This window comes from Takifugu rubripes, chromosome 11 (genome assembly GCF_901000725.2).
Source record: "Takifugu rubripes chromosome 11, fTakRub1.2, whole genome shotgun sequence".
Taxonomy (NCBI): Eukaryota; Metazoa; Chordata; class Actinopteri; order Tetraodontiformes; family Tetraodontidae; genus Takifugu; species Takifugu rubripes.
The window spans coordinates 3,542,956-3,566,686 of record NC_042295.1 but is presented as its reverse complement, the minus strand read 5'-3'; the positions used below and the strand labels follow the sequence as shown (position 1 = coordinate 3,566,686).

The 23,731-nt window shown below is 43.1% G+C and overlaps 1 protein-coding gene across 5 annotated transcripts in view; it reads right to left on the bottom strand.

The window, feature by feature from the left end:
- Positions 1 to 23,731, bottom strand: part of b3gat1 (beta-1,3-glucuronyltransferase 1) — a 47,024-nt gene that overhangs the window by 9,468 nt on the left and 13,825 nt on the right. Inside the window, exons 2-6 of one of the 5 annotated variants that reach the window (XM_029843230.1) lie at positions 16,147 to 16,289; positions 5,041 to 5,178; positions 3,338 to 3,480; positions 1,673 to 1,744; positions 1,072 to 1,583 (exon numbers count right to left, since the gene is read on the bottom strand). In XM_029843230.1, coding sequence (XP_029699090.1) covers positions 1,072 to 1,583; positions 1,673 to 1,744; positions 3,338 to 3,449 — 696 coding nt within the window. In that variant the 5' untranslated portion in view covers positions 3,450 to 3,480; positions 5,041 to 5,178; positions 16,147 to 16,289. 5 annotated transcript variants of the gene reach the window in all.

The window sequence follows — 23,731 nt, the reverse complement described above, 5'->3', positions numbered from 1 at the left end:
GTACTACTGTATATGGCACCATAAGGAGGCATTGAATAAATAAAGTGCGGATCATCGTTATGGTTACATGCGTTCGCCGTGGTTCAGGCTATAATTGTGCTGGTGGGAATGCCGGTATTGGAAGATGACCTGGAGAGTCAAATTCCCAACTTAATTATGGCTGAAGTGTTCTCACTTGTAAATAGGGCTGTCAAATAACAACAGTTTCATGCTTTATGTGTATAACACATGGAAAATTGTGATTCGTGCACACTGTTCCACAGAAGAACCTTGACCTTGAAGTAGCATCTCTAAACATGTGATAACTGAGGCTGCACTCACTCTGCTAAATGTGCCATATTCAACTTCACCCCTAGGAATGAATTAAGAAAATCTAAATTTATCTGGTACATTTCTGAGCTGCGGTCTGATTTGAAAAATTCCTTATTTCACAGTCCTACTTTCAATCTGAAGAGTTAGCATTTACGATGGTTGAGAAATTAACTTTGTTAGCATAAACTCTTTCATTAAGGGGCTCACAATCGACCTGCTATTCCGAGCTGTCGGAACGTGGCTTCTCTCCAACTCTGCATCTGGAAAAACATCCCACGAGCCCCCGATGGCATTTGAACACATCTCAGCTCTGTGTGCATGTTTTCCTTCACTCCCCTGCACCATACAGACCTATGAGAGGCTTGTTTGGCAATTTACAGCCAGTCTGTCTCAGACTGGTCCAGCTATTCCTAGTTTTTGCTCCCACTCTGGCTCAAACTGACCATGCTAAAGTTTGCTGATAGTGAGATTATTTTTTATAGGACATTGAGGCTCAACCTTGACCATAACCACTGTTATGGTCATGGTCCAGACTAAACACATCTTTACTTTTTTAATGAGGCTCTTGCAACTTTAGAAGGTTGATGAAATCATCTACGATGCAATTAGGGGTCTAAAGAAGAAGTCTTCCTTTTCATACCACCATCGTTGCAGCTGATGACCTGACACACCTCGTGCTTCCATTCCAAACAGGGCTCACATTTGTCACCAGGCACTTTACTTTTCCATTAGGATTTGTAAAAACATCCCAGCGCTCACCTCCTCAAACAGCTCCAGGCTGTATGTATTGTCGTCATCAGCAAAATAGACGATTCCTGCTTGGCTGCTGTTGATGTTGAATGTCTCTCTTAGCCATCGCAGCGCAAGGTTCCTTTGCATGGTGCCCCTGGGGATTCGAGGGTCTCGCGTGTCACCCCGAAGCTTGTAGTTCCTGGGTGTCTCTACATTGAGATGGGTGTAGTTTAGCCCCGTTTCACGCAGCAGCCGCGTGACGAGAGGCGTTCTCCTCTGCGAGTCCTCCACCAGGATCCAGTGCAGGTTGGCCACATGGAGGAAAGTGTTTGCCAGTCGCGTCAGTTCCGCCTTCTGCACAGGCCGACTGTACGTAGGAGTGATAATGTGGATGGTGGGCAGCACGTCAGACCAGGGCGGAGGCCTCGTGTACACATACTCTGTCCTCACCACCTCCACGATGTCCTTATCCGAGGCACAGTATTCCTTGGAGTCTTGCACGTGGCTGCCGGTCTCCCTCCTGCCCTCAGCTCCATCAACTGCAGATGCGGGGATAAAAAGACATGGAATGCATTAGTCCCACCTTGGGCTGCTCTTTGTATATGTGCCTCAGGTGACATAAATGTACCTGAAAGCCGGTGGTGTCGAACTGCAAGCTTCTCTGGAATGATAAAGATCTCTTTTACTAGGTGGTGACAGGCTGCAAAAAGTGAAAGCAGTCACTGTGAGAGGAGAACGCAGCGGATGGACCGAGAAACACCGTAAGGAAGAGCTGAGGGATAAAGTGCCCTCTGACTCAGTTCTGGAGTCACTTTTGGCCTTTCCTTTTAAAGAAATGGAAATACATCCACCACAAGCTCCCTCATTCAGACTCTTGTCTCTGGTTTCCCTACATTGTTTTCTCTCCTGAGATATTTCACTGTTTTTGGAACTCCCATGCATGCAATTAAAGTATCACAGCGATCCAAAGATGAAAATGAGTCTTTTACAAGCTGAGCTTTGCAGTGTGTGGATGATTAAAAGCTCCACCAAAGAAGCCGGAGAGGCTTTAACACTGCAGGGATGAACCAACATCAAAAAAAGATTTGGATTTGGAGGTTTAGCATGTGATGTGATTCCAAAATGTGATCCGGATTCTAGATGGGAATCAGTTTATATGATTTCATATGTTTTATTATTGCTCATTTCTAACTGAAAAAGACAGCGGGAAACAATAATGTATATTTCCATTTGTGGGTTTAAGTTGTTGCCATAATTAAGTACCGCAATGAAATGGTTATGCCTAGATGTACATCCCTTATTTTTCTTTATATACTTTTGATTAGTCAACATTAACACATCAGTTTTTCAATTTGATTTTCACTCTTGTTATCTATTTTAACATATTTTCCTCAGGAAACAGTAAGAAGGTTTGCATCTAAGTATAATATTATGCTGATAAAAATGCAAAAACTGCTATATTGACTTTGAGAAATCAAAAATCTCATCATTTCCCTCCTGAGTGGCCTCATTGATTCTGAGCCGTATATTCCAACAACAAAACCTGCCACCATTTCTGTCAGTCGGTGCACTTTGAGGAGCCTGTCAGTGGATTTGATCTTTGACATTCCTCAGATCAACCATACGAATGCTTTACTTCTGACAAAAGTCAGCTATAAAGTTTAAAAATGATCTCGATTGGGAGATCTCACCTGTGGGAGTGCATCCTTAAAATCCAAGACTCCAGCTTCAGGTATATGAGCTACTAAATATCCTCCATCCTCTCTTATGGGAATATTTCAATTTAAGATATTTATTTTGAGTGTTTATGAGTTCAGAGTGTATTTGTGCCATTTGTGGAACCCTTCTGCGGATTACACCTGCATGCGCGTCAGTCAGAAAAGATTTACTGATTAGCTGTCTCATTTATCATACTTGACATTTTGGCATCAGATTTATGGTCTGTGGGTGGTCAGAAGTTTGTATCTGAGTTACTGCCTCTGCATCTAAACCTGCCGCGGGATCATTTTCTGTGCGTTATTCCATTAATTTTGATGTCATTTTCCTGAGTCATAGAAACACTGCTTGAATTTTATAATGTTCTGCACTCGACAAGAATCCAGGAAAAGAAAAATATGTGTGAGTGCTTAATGGAACTTGAAGTGATGCGTGCAGAGTCCACAGAGAAGAGGTTTCAATGACCGAACGAGTGTTATTAAAAGCCTCTAAATGAACAGGCTGCAGTGTAGTGTGAGGTTCAAGGAGCCACTTTGGGGCTGCTGATGCTGCTGCCGAACAACAGACCAGTGCGTACCCTTGCGGATGGCCAGGAGCGGAGCTATTGCACTTTGGTGCCAAACTGTGATGAGCAGAGTCCAGGGTAACACGATCAACACGATGGCCAGAATATCTCTTCTCTTCGGCATCTCCAGGATTGGTTAACTCGCTTGGCATTACCTGCGGACAAAAAATACCGATGCAGAGTTAACGCCTCATTCTGCCCACCTGGACATGCTCAGGATCCACACACACATTTATTATGAGAGGCAGGTTGTTACCCAGATGGTTAGAAGGACTTGCAGCAGAAAAAGACAATTTGAAAGTGTCTAAACGATGGAGAAAGGCACCATCGTCATGAAAAAGACTGACAAAAATCAAAGATTTCAAATAAAACTGTGCCACTACCAGTGCCAGGAAAGGTCACTGAGCTGCAACGTGTCCTCCACCAGTTAAATGAGCTCGCTGTGCCATAGTTGAATGGGCAGTGACTTGACAGGAAATGATGTCACCAGACTTTAGACTGACTGTGCCATGATCCAGCTTTATAATGCTTCAGTCTGGGTCTATGAACATAAATGTCTCATGTAGCATCTTTTAAACTTAAAAATTAAATATTATTAATTACACATGGATTAAAAAGGATAAGCATTTTTAAATGTTGATCTTATTTAAGAGAGTCTTTATTTCTTATCTTGGACAAAATAAAAGTTGGTTTTGACACATCAGCCATCAAGATGCCATTTTGTCCATTTCTTGCAGTGATTTTCTGCCACACAGCTCATTTAAAACTATAATTATGATCCACCTCTTCTCTTTCCCCCCCTGCGACCATTAATAACTACCTAGAAATTCATTGGTTGTGAAAATTGTTGTTATTATCCAATTTGCTCTGTTGAAGACAGAAGGACAGCAGGCACAAGAGCAGCAGCTGCTTCAGCACATAAAACTTGCCATAACATCTTCAAAGTCATCCTGCTGACAGGATATATTAACATGTAACCTAACTCTACACTGATTAAATTAAATATATGTAAATAAATACGCATTAATCCATCAGGTAAAACCAGCTTAACTCTCATGATAAGCCCCCTGCATATGCATTCTGGAGACATCCTAAGGGGTTTCTACGAGTTACAAAAGCATCTGCATTGGAAACATTCATGCACATGCTTCTGCAGACACAAGCATATAAAGCTGCACTATAACTCAGATGATATTACCTCCATTCTATATTGTGGGAGAAATGCTTTACATTTAGATCTGCTTTTGAGGCACAAAAAAGCACGAGCCTTTGAGCTGAATGCTCATTCACATAATGTTAAAGGGAAAAATAAGCTCTTTCCTCAGGACAGGTGGCCTGTTAGGATCTTACATATTATTAATGCTACAAAGAGAAATTATTTTTAGATACTTCTGAAAAGACTAAATCCATATGTACCTCATGAATACAACTTGGAAGGCAGATTAGAAGTAGACAGTTTAATTAAGAGATTTTCAGCTATCCAGCTTTTCCCACATCGGGGTTTAATATTTATATCTCTCATGCTTGGCGAAAATGGACATTTTTCAGTCTCGTCACCTTCGCGGTCTCTAATCCAAAGCTGAAATAGCCCCGATGATGTCACTCTGACTTCTTCTCAACTTCTCTCATCCAACATGACAAAGCTCATCCTGAATATCATTAGCGGCCACATTAAGAAAAGCTGGATTGGAAGAGAGCCAGAGATGCTCACCCACAGCTATAACGGGATCATGGCCTCACTGATGATGTGCAGCTACGTGGAGGAGACAGCTCCATGATGTCTCAGCCCAACATCTTTCTTCTCTCTCTCCCACTGCTGTGTACTCATGGAAATAGGGGACACCGACTCCAACCTGCAACATAAAGACTTAAATGAAAAGGCAATTTGGTATTTGTGTGGTTAAACTCAGAGAAATCACAGTTCAGGACAGGAAAAAAAATCAGGATGAGAATCTGTGACGCCTGATTTGAGGATTAGCTTTTCGTCCCATCCAGTCAAACAGCCTTCTGCATACACACGTATATGCATGACATACTTTATCCTCTCCATTTTAGGATTCAGGATGTTACCTTTGTGAAACACAGTCCATTGTATGAACTGTTTAACACACAATAATGGATGTTTAAGTATAGGTATGGCCTTTAGAAAGGCCATTTTGCCACTGCTCAGAGACAGGCTGGCTATTATTCCATGTTTTTACACCGTGTGTGGAAACTAGAAGAGCATTAGTCACAACTCGGCATGCCAACAGTCTGGGGTGGAGGATGTTACAAAAATAAACTGGCATCATGTCTTATTCAAATACATCTGAGGGAATGTTCTTGGGTGGATGCTCACGCTTCACTCAGTCATGCATCCAAGCTGGCTCTGCTGGGAAAACTGGGGAAGGATAAAACTGTATTTCCAGAATATATAATCACCTCAAATGTAAATCTGCTCTGCGGGGAATGAATCCCAGAATTATAAATATTTATAACATTACCTGTGACCCGCTAACAGAGGAGTGTGTGGAGACAATAGTTGTCACAATCTATTTTTGGTGTTTTCTGACGCATTGATTAAAGCCAAAGATCACACACACACGTGTGTGTTTAAGTCAGGGGGGATTAAAGATGCTCTAAAAAGCTGCAGATGCGGAACTTTTTGACTGTCCACTTTTACTGATGTCCAGGAGAGTTAAGACACTTTGTGTCGGACAGCAGCACCGTGAACTCGGGACCACATCTATCCCGAGGTGTCTTCAGAAAAGTCGACAAAAGCGACACAGACGGTGGCAGACGGGAAGCCTCCATGGTCCATCCGAGTTAACCGGCTGTGACGGGAGCACCTGCTGCTGATTAATAAAGAATCACTGCAACAGCAGCGCGTGGAAGAATTATTGTACCGGTTGTGGAATTAATACCATGACAAAGTCATGGCTCTTCCTCTGATATGGTTGAGTGGGATTACTCGGTAGAATAAAGATTGAAATAGGAGGGCATCAGTAAAGTCATTCTTGGCCAAAACCCCATCATCAGTATTCACTTGCTCTATGTGAGAATTCTTTATGTAATCCCTCTGAGTGTCTGGTATCTGGGCAGTAAAAACAAATGCATCTTGTGTAATATGTTTAGTATGAAAACAGATTCCTTTTACATGGTCTTGTTTTACCAATTAACGTGGACTTCTCATTTAGGTTCTTGCTGTTTCTAATGCTCCCCTAATGCTGTAATACAGCTAATGCGCATGCTTGTGCCAACCGTCTGGCAGACTTATCTCTTCTGTGAATTGCAACAGAGGCAGCCTGAACTTACTGCAAATAATTTACAGTCCACTCGGGGCACATTTCCAACGCTGACCTAGGAGCAACATACGGACTCTTTCAGCTGGCTTAGCAGAATAAAGGAGGCCCACCAGAACTGGAACTGCTGCCACTGAGGCCCAGAGGTGCCATGCAAAGTCAGCAAGCCTGAAACTTAGACATTATACCTACACACCCCTGTGGTCCATGAAAGCCCAGAGCCAGAAATTACTGCCAATGGATCGCCTTTAACGACGTTTCTTAGGAGGAACTGAGTCGGGTCGCAGATTCAAATGCTTAATTTACACATGAACAGATGAACAGAATAGAATAAAAAGGATAAAACGAATAATCATACTGTAAACATACTAGATTATCCACTTGATGGGCATTCTATACAGTAAATAAGTCCATAAAGTGGATAATGTAACACCATTAGTGCATTATTATAGTACCTTTAGTATATATAGTACCTTTATTCCAATAACTGAACTGGACCAGGCAGCGCACGGATGGTTCCTGCCCCAGACCCGGAGAATAACACAAGTTACGAGATCACATGTAAAATGAGTGTTAACTGGACAGCACCACGTTTGCAAGAGACTACATAAACAATAGCAGGCTGATGACCTAAAATATGATATGTCAATATTCCTTTCTTTCTCTTTCTCTCTGTATGATTTCTTTTTACTTATATTCATGTTTGATTTTCAAATCACTCTGACTGCCCCCATGGGAGTTATTTTGGTTATATTGTCACTGGGTTTATGGCAGCCAATATTAATTCTGGAGCCAAGTATTTTGTTGGAAATGAAATTGATACATCGGCACCACTGGTGATCCTCCAGCAGTGATTCCTGGATGTGGCTTCTAGCATTAACAATGGAGGGGGCACAACAGTGTTTATCTCATTAAAATTGGTTTTCGTGTGCAGAGCATTGATTTCCATCACGTGTGACATATCTTTAAGTGGAAGTGGGCTTATTAACCTTCAGAATAAGGTCAAAAGTCGGCAGAGGAAGCTCCCAGATTCATTCGAGTTAATTAAAGTAGCTTCCTGAGCAGGACTTTGTTTCAACTGTCTCCTACGTATTCTTGTTCTCAGAGGTCTGACCTCTTTAGTAGGGGTTAGACAATGGATTTCCTCCACGTAAGACTCCCCTGCGTTCAAGTTCTCCAATTATATGCCCCCGTGGAAGGAAAATATGTATGATTATGATGGTGGCTAATTAAACCTTGGGGACCTAATCCAGAGCAGTGACAGTTCAGCTGAGTTTGAAGCAGAAAACAAAGCATCTTTGTAAAAAGAACGACGTCTTGACAGAGCAGTGGAGTAAAATTCAATGTAAATTAAACAGGGTGCACTTTATCCTGTCACAGCTGAACTGCATCTGATGTGAAAACAAAATGGAAGAAAATGTCTTTGAATGACTGCTGTAGCAGGAGCGCGCGCGTGAAGAGACAATTACGCACGCTCGGCTGGATAAGCGGGGGGTTATTAGGACGCATCGGACATTGAGGCGGATGAACTTGACACATGACAATTATGTACTCAACACCACTGCCGCTGTTGTCAAGTCCCCTTCTGATGTTTTCGTTAAAACATAATGAGTAAAATGTGAATGTGACCTGGGTGTTTGACATTAAAATACGGCGCTTCCGGAGTTGGCTCCTCATTTATCTTCCATGAGTGGAGATGTTGTTATCACGATTATTTGTTAAAGTCTTTTTCAGTTAGCCAGACTGGGGGGGATATGAATTTAAGAATCGCAGTGGTTCACCGTGAAACGTGGTCACAGTTTCCCAGTAAACCATATAATCACCTTTCTCACTCCAGTAGGTTTATTGGTGGTTTTTTGATGTGTGTTTGAAATGCTCGTTGCTACATTTAAGCGCTGACATTTAAGGCGGTGGTGAAATGTCAGGTAAGTGACGCTGTTGAATGCCGACCTAATGATGCAGCACTGGTTCCAGTCGAGTCTCAAACAAGACACCTCTGGCATTTCACCTGAGCCTTTCTAATCTTCCCTGCGCTGGCCTTTCCTGTCATCACGCATCACTTTCTATTATTATTTGTCCTTTTCTTGTCGGGTGCTATGCGCACTGGCATTGAGCGAGCACCCAGAGGCCACAGAAAGATGACACTGTGGGAACTATGTTGACACAGCAGCTGTGTGACTGCTGATGCTACATTGCCGACGTGTGGCTGACTCACTGCAGGGATGACTTTGCTGAGATCGACAGCACGTCTTCTGCGCTCTGGCCAAAGCTGAGGGCAGATTTTACCTGCGTGGCTGCTGTGGGTGTCAAAGTGCTTTTCCCGCAGAAAAAAAATGAATAAAAACATAAAACCCACCGACAAGGAAATCTTTATATTGACACAGCTGCCCAATTAAACGTTCTTAAGAAAGTCATTAAATATGCACAGACTTAAACTCGGGCATGTCTCTTTTTCCCTTTTCATTTGAAGGTTAGTGTATCTGCAGCATGTCCCTCTTGCACCTGCCTGACATTGAAAGATACCAAAAAAAGCTAACACAGACAAAGATGCCAGCTAGGAGTATTTACCTGCATATTCATCATAAAAATAGTGATCAATAGCCTGCAGGCTGTAGGAAATATTCCCTCACCGGACTGAACCAACAAGACTTTGATAAGAGGGTTGCTGAAGAATAGCTGAGTTGGATCAGCCAATATAATGAGCCCCTGTGGGGATCGCCGCATTATACGTAGAAATAGTTGAGATTTTGCTGTCCAGCTGCAGAGTCTCCACAACAGTTGGGATAACAATGGTTATTAAGGAAATAACACAGCCTGAACAACAGTTGGGTGTAATACATCCTCTGCAAAGGATAAGCTATTACACCTTCACCCCTTAAAAGAGGAATAAGGATCAGCTTTTAAGGCAGAAGGGAATCATTCTTTCCCATAAAACATTGATTACTTCCACTTTGCTGACTGGGGCTTAAATGTAGATCTCTTGCTTGACTGCAAGTTACACAGACTGATTTGCCTCACCAATTACATCAAATGTCCCTATTGCTTTGATAAGAGTATCCTGTAGTTTAAGCAACCTTTTGACTTTGGATGTGGAGCAAAAGCTCGACATGAACAGAATTTAATTCAGTTTCAAACGAGGATGAGTTATCGGCTTAACACCTTCAGTCATCACAGAACCAATTAGGCCGTCAACCCATGTGAAAAACAAGATGACAGAGACGACAAGAAAAGCAAAGAACAAGGCTTGAGTATCTTGAGCTGCAATCATTTCTGTATTCGATCCCTTGAACCTTTCATCATTACCTAAACTATCATTTGTGAAAATAGCACACATAATAGTGTACAATATACCGTAATTGATATAGGAAAGAAAAACAAGGTCTCGTACACAGGTCCAAATCAAAATGCATTGACTGTTAGACATAGGACACGATGCCCTTGGCACATAGGAACAGCTGGAAAGAACCGGTCTTGGGAAATAGAACTGGATGATAGAAAAAAAGAAGGACAAGGGCACATATGTTCTTAGGAACAGATAAGCTTTGAAAGATAAAACAGGGCCACCAGAGGACCAGAAGCACTACCACATACACACGAAGGCCAGTGTTACTACCTAACTTTCATTATTGGTTTTATCTGGACCACACAGGTTTTTCTAATTTACTGTTGTTTCTGATGTTCCCTTCAGCAGGAGTCCTGCATGGCCACAGATATGAAGAGGCGGTGCTGGACGTACAGAGCTGGCTGTGGTGCATTTCTAGCTGCCATTAGAACCACAGGGCATATGCATATTTGCTACCCAGTGGAGATTCTGCACGGTGGGGAAGGGGGTGGGGGACTGAGATGAAAGCTTTGTCCTGTACTGGACTGAGCTGAGGCAAGCATGCTGTCTCTAAATGTGTGTACTTCATCAAATAAAAAACAAACTCACCACAAATCCTTTCAGCAGTCTCTCATGTCTTACCATGACGGTGGTGAGATGGGGGTGGGGGGGGTGCAGTTCAAGTGAATCTAAAAAATGCCTCCAAGCCTAAACCTTCCATTTAGGACATCACAGTGTAGGTGGAAGGACCTATTATTTTGTGTTTGCACCATATGTGGGCATTTTTGCTTGTTACACAAAGTGTGTCATCTAACTCAGCGGTGAATGTTTTAACACAAAGTAACAAGGCTGTGGTGCGCTCAATAATTCAGGGTTGAAGACACAACTTGCAGAGACTTTTCTCAGGATAACAATGGTGTTTCCGAGCATTGCATCACTTCGAGACACTTCCAGACTCACACAACTGCATCCAAGACGGATCTCTGTCTCAGCAGATGCTGATAGTTTAGCTTACAGGTCAGAGGCATTCTCACATCGACCCCCCTCCCCAGGAATTATTGCAAATATTTGCATTGTTCTCATAGCATATTGAAGTAACGCTCCAGAAAAATGCCAAGGGGACAAATGTGGTAAATAACTGTGGTGAATAAAAGCAGAACATTCATGCTGTCTGTGTTCAACAGCGCACTGATGCAAGTAAACAGTAATTAAATGATAAAAAAAACTCCACCCATTCAATTATTTATTCTATTCTTCGAGTGAAGAGAGAAAGATGGTGCAGATTTTCTTGAAAGAACAAGTGATGCTGTTTTCCCTCTGAGAGTAACAAATTGAAACCATCATATAGCTACAGTCTGAGCAGGGTTTTCAAGGCATAGAAAAATTGGATATTTGGGGCTTTTTGTTGATGAAAAGCACACAAAAAATATTTTCTTCTATTTATCATGCAGGTAGACTGCCAGAATGGGAAAAGCATTTACTGGTGAAACCAGTGCTGGATGAGATATATAAAATGAACCTATTCTAAATGTGCGCTGTAGCCTCAGGTGAAAACATACTTTACTGCCTGTACAGTCTATATATAGACTGCACCGTTCTATACGTGCATACCTCCTCAGAGATTTCTATAATGCTCCACCTCTTAGAAGTTTAATCCAAAAGCTGCAGCTGAGATAAAGGCTGAAGCAGTTTGGCACTTAGCTTAGCGTCAATTCTTTGGTATTTAACAAACCGTCTGAGATCTAAATGTTCTTGATACAGGCAGCTGATGCTGAATTACCTGTAATTGCAGAGTGTTATCTATGAACAATTGCAGAGAAGTATTTGTAAATTGACCTGGATGACAGCTATTATCTACCATATACAGTATATATATGTGTGTGTGTGTGTGTGTGTGTGTGTGTGTGTGTGTGTGTGTGTGTGTATGCGCGCGTGCGTTAACACTGTCCTTCCTTCACACTCGGGTCCTCTACCAGAGGCCTGGGAGTCTGAGGGTTCTGCGCAGGATCTTAGCTGTTCCTAGGACTGCGCTCTTCTGGACAGAGATCTCTGGTGTGGTTCCTGGTATCTGTTGGAGCCATCTACTTAGGTTGGGTGTTACTGTCCCCAGTGTCCCGATCACCACTGGGACCACTGTTGCCTTCATGCCCCACATTCTCTCTATCTCTTCCTTCAGCCCTTGGTACTTCTCCAGCTTCTCGTGTTCCATCTTCCTGATGTTGCTATCACTCAGGATTGCTACATCTATCACCACCACTGTCTTTCGGTGTTTATCCACCATCACTATGTCAGGCTGGTTGGCCACCACCATCTAGTCAGTCTAGATCTGGAAGTCCCACAGGATCTTGGCCTGCTTGTTCTCCACCACTTTTGGGGGTGTCTCCCACCTGGACCCTGGGACCTCCAGTCCATACTTAGTGCAGATGTTCCTGTACACTATGCCAGCCACCTGGTTATGCCACTCCATGTATGCCTTGCCTGCTAGCATCTTGCACCCTGCTGTGATGTGCAGGACTGTCTCAGGGGCATCTCCACACAGTCTGCACCTGGGGTCTTGTCTGGTATGGTAGACCCTGGCCTCTATTGCTCTGGTGCTCAGGGCCTGTTCTTGTGCAGCCATGATTAGTACCTCTATGCTGTCTTTCAGTCCGGCCTTTGTCAGCCACTGGTAGGTTTTCTCAATATCAGCCACTTCCTCAATTTGTTGGTGGTACATTCCATGCATGGGCTTGTCCTTTCATGATAGCCTCTCAGGTTCCTCCTCCTTTTGTTGCCTGAGGCATTCACTCAGCAGTGGGTCAGTGGGGGCCATCTTCTTGATGTATTCTTGGAGGCTTGTTGTTTACTCCTGGACAGTAGTTTGGACACTTACTAGTCCTTGGCCCCCTTCCTTTCGCTTTGTATACAGCTTTAGGACACTGGACTTAGGGTGAAACCCTCCGTGTATGGTGAGGAGCTTCCTTGTCTTGATGTCGGTGGCTTGTATCTCTTCCAGTGGCCAGGGTATTATGCCAGCAGGGTATCTGATTACTGGCAGGGCGTAGGTGTTTATGGCCTGGATCTTGTGCTTACCATTCAGCTGACTTTTCAGGACCTGTCTTAACCTCTGCAGGTATTTGGCTGTGGCTGACCTCCTAGCTGCCTCCTCATGGTTACCATTTGCCTGCGGGATCCCCAGGTATTTGTAGCTGTCCTGCACATCTGTGATGTTCAGCCCCGTCAGTTGCGATCACCTTTCCCCTTCTAGATATCATCCGCCCACATTTGTCTAGCCCTGAATGACATCCCGATGTCTTTGCTGTAGATCCTAGTGAGGTGAATCAGAGAGTTGATGTCGTTCTTGGCATACGGCTTGATGTCATCCATGTAGAGGAGGTGGCTGACGGTTATTTCACTTCGGAACTAGTACCCATAGCCACTCTTGGTAATGATCTGGCTGGCCATAACCTGGCTGAGGCAGGTTATGGGCTGGTAGTTGGACGGTATTGTGCCCTTCTGGGGGTCCTTCATTATGAGGACTGTCCGGCCTTGGGTTAGCCACTCTGGGTGGTCCCCTGATGTTAGCAGCTGGTTCATCTGTGCTGCCAGGTGTTCATGGAGTGCAGTCAGCTTCTTAAGCCAGTAGGCGTGGATCTTATCGGGCCCTGGTGCTGTCCAGCTCTTCATTTTGGCCACTGGGGTCTGGGGGGTCTGTTGTCATCTTGTTGCCCTGCCATTGAGAGTAGACCTTTGCCGGGTTAGTCAAGAACACCCTGTTTATTCTCCTTTCCTCTACTTCTCTTGTGTACCTCTTTAGTCGGGTAGCCAGGGCAGTGAGCCTTTGCTTAGCAGTCTCCAGTGCCTCAGGTATGGACAGTTTGTTGGACTTCTTGGGCCGCTCTGTCCTTGGATTCACGCCTCTACTTAGCTCTGTTAGGAGGCTGACTTCTCTCCGTGTGGCCATGATTTTGCCTCTTCTCCTCCATGGGGCCATTTGATCCTTATGGCTGTTCATGCTCTTCATCTTATAACCAAGCATCTGTAGGATTACCGTTGCCGCTGCATACATCAGCTGATTGGTCTCAGTGATGGTAGTGGTAGGGATGGTTGACAGTGCCGTGTTTATGTCCTCCAGTAGAGATTCGTCTGGTACTTTGTGTGTTAGCCTTGGCAGGGAGGTAGTTGAGTTGCCCCAGGACTCCATGATTCTCTCTCTCAGGTCAGCTGCCCTTGTCCCAAGTCCGTCTGTCATTGGGGCTGTGTACCCAATCTCGATATTGGGGGGTGATGATGAAATCCTGCACCATCATCCTGGCGTCCTGGCTCCCCCTTTCCGTAGCATATTTGTACCGTGGGTGAGGCACACCGCTGTGCCTCGTCAATCTCTAGCTGTGATATACGTATATGTATATATATATATATATATATATATATATATATATATATATAACCTGCAGTTATTTCCACAAGAAGAAGCCACAATACCAGTCTTTTTATATTTGCCATTACTTAAGCTGTCATCAATGAATCAATGATTGCTTCAGTTCTTCGTAATAAATGGGATTCTTTCATATGTGTAATAATTTCATATCTTATCAACTGTAGCATTAAACCAATTACTGTCAGGATTTATTGTTAGAGCCCTTTGCAAACAACATTTGAACAGTGCAAAAGTAAACCAGGAAAAAACTATAAATATGAAGTGAGAGTGGTGCACGGAGGGACCTCTAAGAGAAGAGGAAAATGAGCTGAAGAGCAGCTTTTTCTGCAGCTGGTTCAAATGCAAGAAAACCACCCAATTTCTTCCTTTCATTTGCAGTACTTGTACTTGTTTTATGATTATTGCACCAGTGTCTGCCAGCAGGTTCTCTGCTTTATGTCTGCAGGTTTTATACGCAGAAGAGAGAAAGTAAAAATAGATTATTCTACTTTCTACATTTTTCTGGTTCCTGACAAAAGCAGGAAAACCTCTATCTGCTGGTAGTCTACCTCCAAACATATGTGACTCTCCCTCAGCCCCCGTTGCTGTCTGCAGATGTGGAAAAGGACATCGTCTCGGTTTCAGTCAAGTCAAAGTCAGGCTCTGAAGCTGCTCTCTGGAGAACACTTATAGGATCAGACAAACCTTATCTGCATATGAGCTTTACTTACTCTCCCTCTCTCTCTCCCTCTCTGTGAATGTGTAATGAGATAGGTAGTTGGGTAATGAACACAGGCAAGAACATGCAGTCTCCAGTAAGACCGCCTGTGTCTGTTTTTTTTTTCTGTGCAATTAATGTCATAAAAAAGGTGCAGTAAGCAAGTAAACACATTGCCCTAATAAAACAACATCCCAAAACACATTCTCAGGGACTAAATCAATATATTTTTTTAAATATCAATTGTGTTTCACAGGATTCAGGTGATGTTTGTGTTGCATTTCCTTAAAGTTTAATGCAACTCGTTCTATTGATTCTATTTCTAAACTGCTGGGATTATCGATAATGACTTTCCAGAGAGCAGAACGCCGTAGAAATTGAAGCATTCGTCACAGGTTCTGCTGTGTTGGGATACATAATGCGAAGAAGATTTTAACGGGGACCTTCGCTGTTGGAGTTTTGATCATTTTATCTTAGTACGATGGAGTACAATGGAGTACGATGGAGGCTTGTGATCAATTACCGCCAAATCTGCTGCTGACCACATGTTTACATCTATGTCTACTTTAACTATTCAGTAATTAACTATTAGACATGTATATATTTCCCGACTATGTTCATTGGGTTGGACAGAAGTATAAAACTGCATCAGCAACCTTTGCAGACGGGTAACTAACTATTATATTTTAAGTGTGAGCGTGGGGATGACTCTCTCAAGCCCCTCACTTTCATTATTTTCTGCCTCTACACCTTCAGATTATCTCTTTGGCTTTGCTATCAGCAGGATTGGCACCTCAGCTTTGCAACCATCTCCCCCAATGCATCAGTCTGCTAAACCTCTGTATTTATATCGACCTCTAAGTAGATCTGTCAGATCATTTCGCCTCTGTTTTCCACCTAATCCCAGGACCGGCCTCCATGAAAATTCCACATTTATCAGGTTGGCAGGGAGTTAATTAATTGGATCTTTGGACAGTATTAATTTAATTCCACCTGTAGTGACATAACAAGTCATTATAATTAATGCCTGTTCATTAAATTACCTCATTTGGATTTCCTTTTCCAAAAATGCTCCCCAGAAACAAATAACAGGATACTCACGCGAGTTCTTGTCTCATCAGCAGTAATTCCAGTATTCATGCAGACGCAGCAGTCATCAGGCGCCGCCACGAGTCCTCATCTCTGCCTGAAACTGGGGTCTAAGCTGGTCACAGACTGACACCCACACGGGACGCTAACGGCGCCTAAAAAAACCCAACAGAAACAGGAGATGTGCATAAGAATGGGCCCATTCTTCAGTGTACGACTGAGCGAGCGGCGTGGCAGCTGGTTAGAGATGCTGTTGTACCATCGCAGCCTTTGTGGCACTCTTAGCAACATCTGGACAGCTGTCAGGGGGATAATCATTGTGTTTTTCTGGCCTTCTGATGAAACTGGGATGAAATTTTTGATTTGCTGTTTCTGAGTGTTTCTTTTCTATTGTTATTTACAGAGCTGCTACGAAGCATCTTGTTGAAATGTGCATTTAGCTGACAATGGGCTGAAGACAGCATGCATTAAAGGGGACACCTGGAGACATTCTGCCATAAAAGACTCATTCAAAAGCGTCAGTAAACACTGTCACAGCGTCACATCAGTCTGTCAACTTTGGCAGGATGCATGTGCACTTGCCAAAACACCAATCACCAGCAGTTCTGACTGTATTTCACAGGAGTCACACATAGAGAACATGGTTTCCTACGTTCTTGTTGAAACGATCAAGTCATTTCATCACAATTCCGCTTATCAAAGGTCTACATACACATCAGATAGATTCATGTAACTAAAACGTGTGCACAGATGCCGGATTTAGATCTTTGTGCTCAGTGCAGCACAGATGCTCCCCCTCTATTTTCATCAAAAGGGTTCATTTAGAAAAGTTGATGTGTTAAACCACAGAACAATTTAATGCCTGATTCCAGAGAGCAGCGGCCTTTCTGCATCCGGTGTCTGCTGTATTCTGATTGTACTTGGGTTTCACTTCTGGAAATGGATGATATCTAAGCAGCGGTTTAATAACTTATTCAGCCCATTAGCTATTGATAGTTTTAGTCTGCCTGTGCATGTCCTTCGGGGAAATGTCATTTCAAATTTGAAAGAAATGAGCAGCTGCACTTCTTACTCGCCAACACAGTCCCACTGCATGATGCCCCAGCTCCCACTCTCAATAATTGATGAGACTTCCGCTGTAGGCCTCATCTGCCACAGTGTTGGCTGTACTTGCCTGTAGGCAGCCACTGCGGTTGTAGCAGGCGACCCACTGATGCTATGTGAGCCAAAACGAGACGAAGGTCAACCACGTCAACAACCTATAGACAAACCAGAACCCATGGTTTCACACAGCTGGCCATTTGTTTATTAAAGATTTTTAAGGCTGTCATAAATCCGAACCACAGAAAATGGGATGAAAAAGCTTCTAATATGGATGCAAGTCAGGGGAAATAAGTGATGTTCCCTACAGAAGCACTGCGAGAGTAATTATGCTCCAAGTAATGGTTAATATCACAATCAACAGGCTCATCATGAAGACAAACCGAAGTTTTGTTTGTTTATCTTGAACAAGAAGAGGAAATTTGTTTCCTGCTGTTAGTATATTATGATAGACCCCCCGCCTATTGTTAGAAAAAGCTGAAAATAAGCACATCGTGCAAGAACGGTGTGATTTATGTGTTCTGAGAGGCAGAAATGATGCCGAGTTGTTCAAGTGATAAAAAGCTGAAATCAGCAAGACTGACTGGCTTAAAAATCTAAATCCAGCAGAGTATTTGTGGGATTTTTAATTCAATTTTGCACCTATATTCAGAACTGTTGTTATGTAGCATTGACCTTCTTTTTGGGGGAAATTCAAATAATTTCTTTTAAAAGCGTCATTTGGTTCAGCCTCCTGGGTGTGATTTGGTTATTGTTTGATGAAATTTGCAATTTTCTTTCTGGAATAACTTGGGAGGAGCTCAAGCCTTGTGGGAATAACCTTTTATCACACTCTGCTTCGTCCTGATGGACCCGCTGGGAGTGAAATGGATCAGTGTGAAGGACACACGACATGTTTAAGTAGGTAGACGTACAAGAGCTTACACTCATATGAGCTTCAGCCTGACAATAAAAAGAGGAGAGGGAGAACCACTTCATTCTGCAGGCTTCACTCAAGGTTTTTGGTGTTTTAGCTGGATCCCATCGACATGGTAATTTTACACTTTGCTTTTAGTGATAATGACGCTTTATCTGGCCTACTGCCGCTCTAGAGCAACGATGCTGACATGTGTGTCAAGGAACAAAGCCTGTCCTCTGCTGAATCATTGATGCTGCTCCACATAATGGCAGACCTGGTGGCCTTCTTTCATTCTGGAGACATCTATCATTTCTGTGAAAATTGCCAAGTTTGTGATGAAAGAGGAATTATGCTGCCTTTGACTGTGACTCAATGATTAATTCAGGCACGTCTCTCTTCGTGTAGATGCATCTTTATTCCGGTGCAAGTAGTCAATATTAATAATGCACACAGGGGTCCAAGTTCAGACTCTCTTGGCAAAGTTTAACATGAAAGCTGCATTCACTTGTTGCTGCATTTGTAACCTCTTTCCTTTCTATCCATCCTGAATGCCTCTGATAGAGGGATGTGACCTATCAACAGTAATTGGAGAAGCTATGGCGATTGGGTTTCTCTACGAGGCAGCTCAATCGATCCTGTGGATGGTGGTGCTCACAGGCGGTGCTACATCCCCCACAGCTCCTGACAGCTCAGTGCGGGCCAAGCTGCAAAGGAACAGTCTGTCCTTTCACAAGAACTATAATCAAGCGTGCAGGTCACCCTTCAGCACTCACAGACAAGCCGTTAAGTCATAATTACACATTTTCTCCATTATCGGCCTGAATATAATGTGAGCCTTTCATTGAGATCAAAGAATAATGGAAGTGTCAGGGATTCAGTAACGATGTTGTTATGCACAAGGTGAAAAATTTGAAAGAGTACATTAATAATCCGCCCAGGCCTTCTTGTGTTCTGCAAGGTATACAGTTTAGCCGTGTGATGTGTGCTGATACGATGAGCTAGGTCAGAGATGATGGATGGAGCACAGGCTCCACAGGCTGACATCATTTCCTCACATGTGGCTTGCTGGGCTGAGCTTTACCATTACAGCTCTCTTTTTTGTTTAAGGCTTCCTTGGGACCAGAACTAAACTCAGCTGAGCTCAACCTGACCATCAGTTGCCATGGAGATTCACAGGGGCCCAGTCTGCTGGTGCACAAGCACCAGCATGTCACAGTTTGAATCAATCATTTGAATTCATTTGGTTTGTGCTCCTCTCTGCCAGACACTTGTGCTTTCTTAAGAATGAAAGAAAGAAAGAAAGAAAGAAAGAAAGAAAGAAAGAAAGAAAGAAAGAAAGAAAGAAAGAAAGAAAGAAAGAAAGAAAAAAGAAAGAAAAAAGAATGAAAGAAAGGAGGGATGGCCTAAATAAAATTGCCAAGGATGCTGCTGTCCTACATATTTTTTTTGCGTTGAGATCTTCTCGTTATTATTCAGTATTGACCTACTTTCTTCCTGTTACGTTGTGTTAGATTAAAGGCTTGACATACGAAATCAGTTTATTTGAATGTTCACTTGCTTGTGGATGTCTGAGAGTAGAAAATTTGTCTATCAGTTCATGAAGTGAGCCACCATCCCTCCATGTTCCCTCCTTAAGATGGAGGCGTTAAACCAGATGTCAATGTAATTGAATGTCAATAGTCCTATAGTCCTATATAGTCCTATAATCCTGAGTGACTTTGAATTGAATTGAAAATACTGGAGATGGGAAAGAAAACACAGTATAATCTCAATAATACCAACAACAATAATAATAATGATAGCTGAAAAAGCAAGTTTCAGCTAAAACCAAAAGACACAGTTAAAAGTCTTTTAAACTGTGTCAACTTTTAAAAAAAAAGAAAACTATCTTTTTGACCCAGTGGAAGCTTCCCGTTTCTGCTTTTTGCTGGAGAGATTAAATCGATTGTTCGAATAGTTTTTCTTTGGCACTCTCGTAGGCGTAAAGCGAAGCCCTCCAGCTCCAGGAGTTGGCAAACACACCTAAACTTTTTTCCATGATGTTTGCTGGGTCTCCGGAGCTGCACTCAGCAATAGCCGCAGGTAAAACCACCTGAATCTCGCTGGGTCAAGTATTTATGCCGCTCAGAAAGGGCCACTAAGGCTTATTGGTGTGATTGTGTCCGCATTTATTGGATTTATTGGAGCTTTAAAAAAGCTTCCTGTGAGCTTGCTGACATTCACCTGGAGTCTGACAGAGACTGAGGTGAATTTCACTGCAACACCATTGTCCTTCATTCTTGAGGGGCCACTTAAGACTGAGAGTGATGACTATTACTGTAATTGCGTGCTCGCTTTCTGAGTGAGCAACAATAAGCTTTCAGCGCGTGCTTTTCATCCTCGCAGCTGTTGTTAGGTCTCCCATGGTCACGTTCAGCTTCTGTGTGAGGGGGAGATGGTCAAGAGGGCTCGTCCGTATCACGGGTGCTGATGTAAGTGCTGTTTGCACTCGGCAGGCTTCCTGTCTGCTTTGACGTCTTACATCGGCAGAGCGATGAGAATGACACTATTTTGGAGGCGACAGCGTGCTGCAGGCGTGCAATCGAGTCGGCTTTCTGCTATGAATGTTTATGAGCTGTTATTTTCTAACCTTTGATGCTTCTGTCAAAGAGCAGCGAGGCTCTGCACATCTTATTTTTCACCTTTAAATTCTAATCCGCCACGAGGATTTGGGGATCAGACTGCAATCAGACAGACTGCGATGAAGCACAGGTGTAAATGTTTAGGTGAATGAAGGTGATCAGGGACCCACCGAACATGTGTAAATGCCAACGCTTCCCCAATCAGCATGAATCAGCTCCGTCAGGAGGGGAGGGAAATGTCAGCGAATAAACAGGAAACCAAACAACGGAAGGGGGCACACGCTTTCTTTCTGTTCATGCTGACAATTGGTTTAAGTTTCAGGACTTGAGTCTCAGCAGGAAGACAGATCTGTCATACAGGTATTATAGCAGCTAAGAGCAGTGGGAGTGAAGTCCTGCACACAGCGGCACACAGCATCGTGATACATATGCCTCATTTAATAAAGGGGTTACTTGGACAGCATCAATCCCGTGATACCTATTTTTCAGGAACAGACCATCACAAATCAAGGCTCAGCTCTCAACACAGAGCAGCTCACAACATTAGCAAGAGTGTATATTATTGTATATTCATATTCAGTGGTTTTAGTGCTCCAATCTGGTTGAAAGTCTCTGACACAAACTGCCATCAGAGTGCTACCATTCATCCTGGTGACCTGTTTATGAACAGTGTGCAGAATACAAATATGGTTTTTTTTAGCCAAGACAATCCAGGCTACAGTGAAGCTCCTCTGAAATGGATTTTGTACAAATATATGTCTAAAGAAATATATAAAGGGGAGTAAATGAGTGTGCCATGTTGATCCAGTCCAGAATGTTGCATTGACCAACCAGCAGGCAGACAGTGTCACTTCCGGAGAGCTTCTTATCTAATGAGTGTAAGACATGATAATTGCTACATGAGGTTAATGAGGTAAATGAGCGCTTGTCAACTTGGCAACGTGCCATCATGCGTTTGCTGCTGATGTGACAGCTGTATGGTAGCGGCCTGCAGTGAATGCCTCTGCATCAGAGACAGCCTCTAATCAGTTGTTTCAGTCGACACACAAGTCACTCCACAGGCAAACAATAGGGAAATCCTCCGAATGACCTTGAAACCTATGTGACAGCTTAGATTTGTAATATACCGTCTGCTGTAGCACACAATTATGGCAGCCTGGGGATTGTAGCCCTCCCCTACTCAATATACTGTAGCTTCATTCATCTTAGACTACTAGTGTACGAAGTTTAATCAGTGCCTGGACTACATTGTTAGCATAAGGTTGCTCCTGGACAAACTGTATTCTGTAAAAAGATAAAAGGCAAATACAATAACATAAAGATATCTGACCTTAAAGTACCAAGAGAAATCCTTGATAAAAACCCCACAAAACTGTTACTCCATTATCTCCTGATCCCATATAAAGCTCTAACTAAATAAATGGAATTTTGCTCATTTTTGTTCAAATAATTTAGAGCAGAAATTATTATTGTCATTATTGGTGTATTTGCCAAGAGACCTTAGCGAAGATCTAACTAGAAACATAGCAACAAACGGAAAAAGACAGCCCACAACATGGAAGAGGACATGCGAGAAGAGGGATTGATGGTGGTCGGGAGAGTATTTTTAATGAAAGGAAGAAAAGACTGGAGAAATTCCTGAAGGCAGCGCCAACATGCTTCCTTGCGCCTCAATCAGCTCGCTTCTCGATGGGCTACATTCCAACATTCTGACACGGGATTCATCAGTTTTCCCCACAGAGATGAAGGCTTTTGGTTGTAAATATTGAACAAGTTTAATTTTGACGATTGTTGCTTGGAACGTTCGGGGAAAAAAGCAGCTGGATTATCTTGGTGTGTGTACCCCTCTTAAGTGTTTTTTCCCACACAATTCACATTAGATCAGGGGGTTCCGACCTCTGCATGTCCATTACGTGGTGCCTCCACCTCACACTAAGAATGACGCACTGAGAGGGCTGCTGGCTGCAGAGTAGCTGCGCGTTTCATTCTGACCCGACACACTGGCGAAAGAGACATATTTTGGCTAATGAGCAGCAAGGAAAATATGTTCGCCTGAAGGGAGATGGAGACGGGCATGAATGGAGGCACAGTGCACTACAGTGGTGCTGATGTGGTGAAAGGTCACAGTGGCCATCACACACAAAGCTGCAGAGATTGCAGCAATTCATGCTCAATTTGTTTAAATCCTTTGTAAAAGTTTCTTCGTAATGAGGCTTTGGAATTATATAATCTTTCTGGAAGTCTTTACAAATGTATCCCGCGGCGGTTGTTGAATGATCTTTTAATTGATTCGCTGCACTTCTTGGACTCAACTCGTTGCTCTTGCTCCGATGAACATGAGCTTTTTGTCTGAAGGAAGATTGTTGGACAAACTCAGCAGACCAACCATAATTGGGGCAAAAATGCTTTTCTTCTGCTTGTTTATGAGCACAGTTGGACAGGAGAATGAACCAATGCCCACTTGGTTCTATCCAATTAATTGCTCCTCACTCACAATGTGTGTTTGTGGAACTTGCAGGGTGGCGTTTCTTCTCATGGGGGGGATTATAATTGCACAGAGACAGAGTGACTCAGCAGATCCACTGCAAACATGGCTGTGTACAGTGAAAAGTAACTTTAAACTGAAGGTTTGGTTCCGCGTCTTTCTGAAATAACACGTCTCACCGAGTCTCCGTGACGATTCTCAACCGTGTGTAACCGTCAGTCAGTTCAGGCAGAGAAGAGCAGCTTTATAATGGGACTGACACAAAGGTTGGCCTTCGATTCTCCACAGCATTTTTACAGCATTAAAGAGAACAAATCACTGTAAATCAGTGGATCCTTGCAAAGATAATCATAATATGTGATGTTATTTATTATTCGCTCTTTCTTAATAAACACCTGGTGCTTAAACCGTGGGGCCTTGGCTCTCAAATTTAAATTACAGGCACTATTTACTTATTATTCACTACCTGAGCAAAAATAAATAACATTTCAG